At 35.3% G+C, this 2,425-nt stretch overlaps 1 protein-coding gene across 1 annotated transcript; it reads right to left on the bottom strand.

Moving 5' to 3' along the window:
- Nucleotides 1-764: 764 nt before the first annotated feature.
- mrps12 (mitochondrial ribosomal protein S12) lies at nt 765-2,125 on the bottom strand. The gene is made up of 3 exons (XM_079834385.1): nt 1,977-2,125; nt 1,814-1,873; nt 765-1,724 (listed from the first exon to the last, which is right to left on the bottom strand). Exons 2-3 carry the CDS (start codon nt 1,860-1,862, stop codon nt 1,342-1,344), a joined length of 432 nt encoding a protein of 143 aa, XP_079690511.1. The 5' UTR covers nt 1,863-1,873; nt 1,977-2,125; the 3' UTR covers nt 765-1,341.
- Between the last annotated feature and the right edge of the window lie 300 nt (nt 2,126-2,425).

Here is a 2,425-nt window from a genome sequence, read left to right as displayed (position 1 = left end):
CTCCTTCATTGTATTAACTAAAAAATTTAATTACAATTCATTTTAAGGCAACTAGGTAATTTACTTTTTTTTAAGTTAAACCATATATATATATATATCATAATGTGGTTTAAATGTTGTATAACTTATTTACTGCAGGAACAGTTTTTTGTCATCTTGTGAACACTATTTCTTGGAATTCAATCTTCATTTGTGTCATTGTTTGTACAGAATAGCAAACATGCAGACTCCAGTTTGTTTGTATGAGATAAACCATGAGATGAGATTTGATTACTTTTCTTAATTTCTAACAAATCTTTTCAACTGTTAATCATTTTCAAACATTTAACCTGTAAAAAACAGAGATAGTTATATTTAAGAGAAAACAAGTCTATATCATTATACTGTAGTAAAAAAACTTTTTGTTTTTCTTCTTACTGTTATTTAAAAAAATACAAAAAATCTGCATACTATTATATTTACCACTATGTGTGTGTGAAGGGAAACATTATACCATATAAGGCCTAATATTGATTTCTCACTAACAGAAGCAAGAATAGATTCTAGTTTCATACTCACTGGCAACCCAAACAGACCCAACAGTGTGCATGGTATTGTTTTTTTGAATAGTTATATTCCACCTAAAATATTGTTTAGACTCAATGACCAATCGTTGTGTAGTTAAATAGCTCTGTTTTGCAAGTCAAAAACAGGACCAACTAATAGAGATTTCATTGAGAGAGGTTAACATTCAGATGCTTCCTCAGGTTTGACAATGAAACCTTCGATGTCGATAGCATTTTAATAATTGTCAAACATATTTTGCACTGAACTGTTATTTGCGCCATTCTCTGATTTCTGGATTGAATGATTTTTACATTTCCAGCACTGGAACTCATTTTTACCATTCGCCATGGTGGCAACTATCAGACAGGTTGTAGCCAAAGCTTTCAGCAGCAATGTGGATTGATGTAATTGATGACGTGAAGAGAACCAAGTAAAAGCATCAGAATAGCATCGCTTTACCAAATAGCCTTTAAATGGCAGGAGACATTCTGCACATCAAAAACATCAGGCAAAGCAACAATTTTATATTATTAAATTGCAACAAATCCTAGCTTTTTACAGAAAATATTCAGATGTAACCCCCTTTGTAATCGTTAACATTTTCCTAAGTAACTGTAGTTTAATTGCACGTTTTTCTCAGTAACTGTAATCGAGTACAGTTACATTTATTTTGTAATTAAATTACATAACTCTGTAACATGTAACTAGTTATATTCCCCAACACTGCATGATTGACATTTCAAACCAAGTTTATTTGTTATTACAGATATATCCAGTTATACACAGTCATAGTAATTACTGTTTCTTCTTCACAACATGTGCACAGTCATATTTGCCCCTGACCACCTTGAGCTTGACCCCTGGTAAGTCCTGTGTCCTCCCTCCTTTTACCAGCACTACATTGTGCTCCTGGAGGTTGTGTCCTTCCCCTGGGATGTATACAACGGCTTCTTGGCCATTGGAAAGACGTACTCGTGCACACTTGCGGTTGGCTGAGTTGGGCTTCTTGGGTTTCCTGATCATGGTCTTCAGAACTACAGCTTTTAGCTGTGGATGCCCAAAAGTGGCGCTGATCTTTGGGCGAGGTGGGGGAGGTTTGCCCCTGCGGTGCATCTGATTGAGAGTGGCCATGGTCCTGGTGAAGACGGGTCCAGACCAGAAAGGTACAGAATGCGATGCTGACAAGTAACAAAGGACAAGTGGCATAATTCATTTCAATTATTCATTTTAATAGTAGTTAAATTAATATAATGTTGCTAGGACTCACCCTGCAAAACAGACGAGAGCATTGGTCTCAGACTTCCAAGAAAAGACATTCTTAATTCATCTGTAGGAACAATTGCGAAATCTAATCATAAGATGTGTGTACTGTCAGTTTAACACACTGTGACAGTGTAAAAGGATTCCTTTCATGTTTAATTTAGGCCTACCTGTATGTACGTTAAAACAAAGAAGAGGACGTTTCTTAAGTGCTGACTTTAGTTTTCAGTCAAGGAGGAAAGAGGACGAATTCTTCCACCATCACAGTTATGTTCCAGACATGCACGTCGCCATGTTGAAAATACATCGACCCGGAGGAATCTTCCTCGATCCCCGACCAGTGACGAGCTGTATACTCAACTGCCTAATACTGCCATCTAGTGGATGGGTTTTCACGTTCACATATCGTAAATAATTCTCAAAATATAAGGCTATATCAGTAGTTTTTTTTTAAATTATTATTTAGAAATATGTTAAGAAATGCAGTTAATATAAAACTACTTAATTAATACAATGCACCTTTTCTGTCATGAACAAGTCTAAAATTTCTGAATTATAGGCTATATGTTATTTTGATATTATTTGTGATAAAATGTCTGTGCTGTAACTTTCCAGAGGT

Source organism: Gobio gobio, assembly GCF_949357685.1.
Source record: "Gobio gobio genome assembly, chromosome: 14".
Taxonomy (NCBI): Eukaryota; Metazoa; Chordata; class Actinopteri; order Cypriniformes; family Gobionidae; genus Gobio; species Gobio gobio.
The sequence above is the reverse complement of the archived record's forward strand: the minus strand, read 5'-3'. Positions and strand labels throughout refer to the sequence as shown.

Excerpts from the sequence above, each read along its gene's own strand:
- mrps12 (XM_079834385.1), bottom strand. The coding sequence starts at position 1,862 with ATGTCTTTTCTTGGAAGTCTGAGACCAATGCTCTCGTCTGTTTTGCAG. Across the intron at positions 1,725-1,813 it reads GCTCTCGTCTGTTTTGCAGG|CATCGCATTCTGTACCTTTC; the intron begins GTGAGTCCTAGC and ends GTTACTTGTCAG.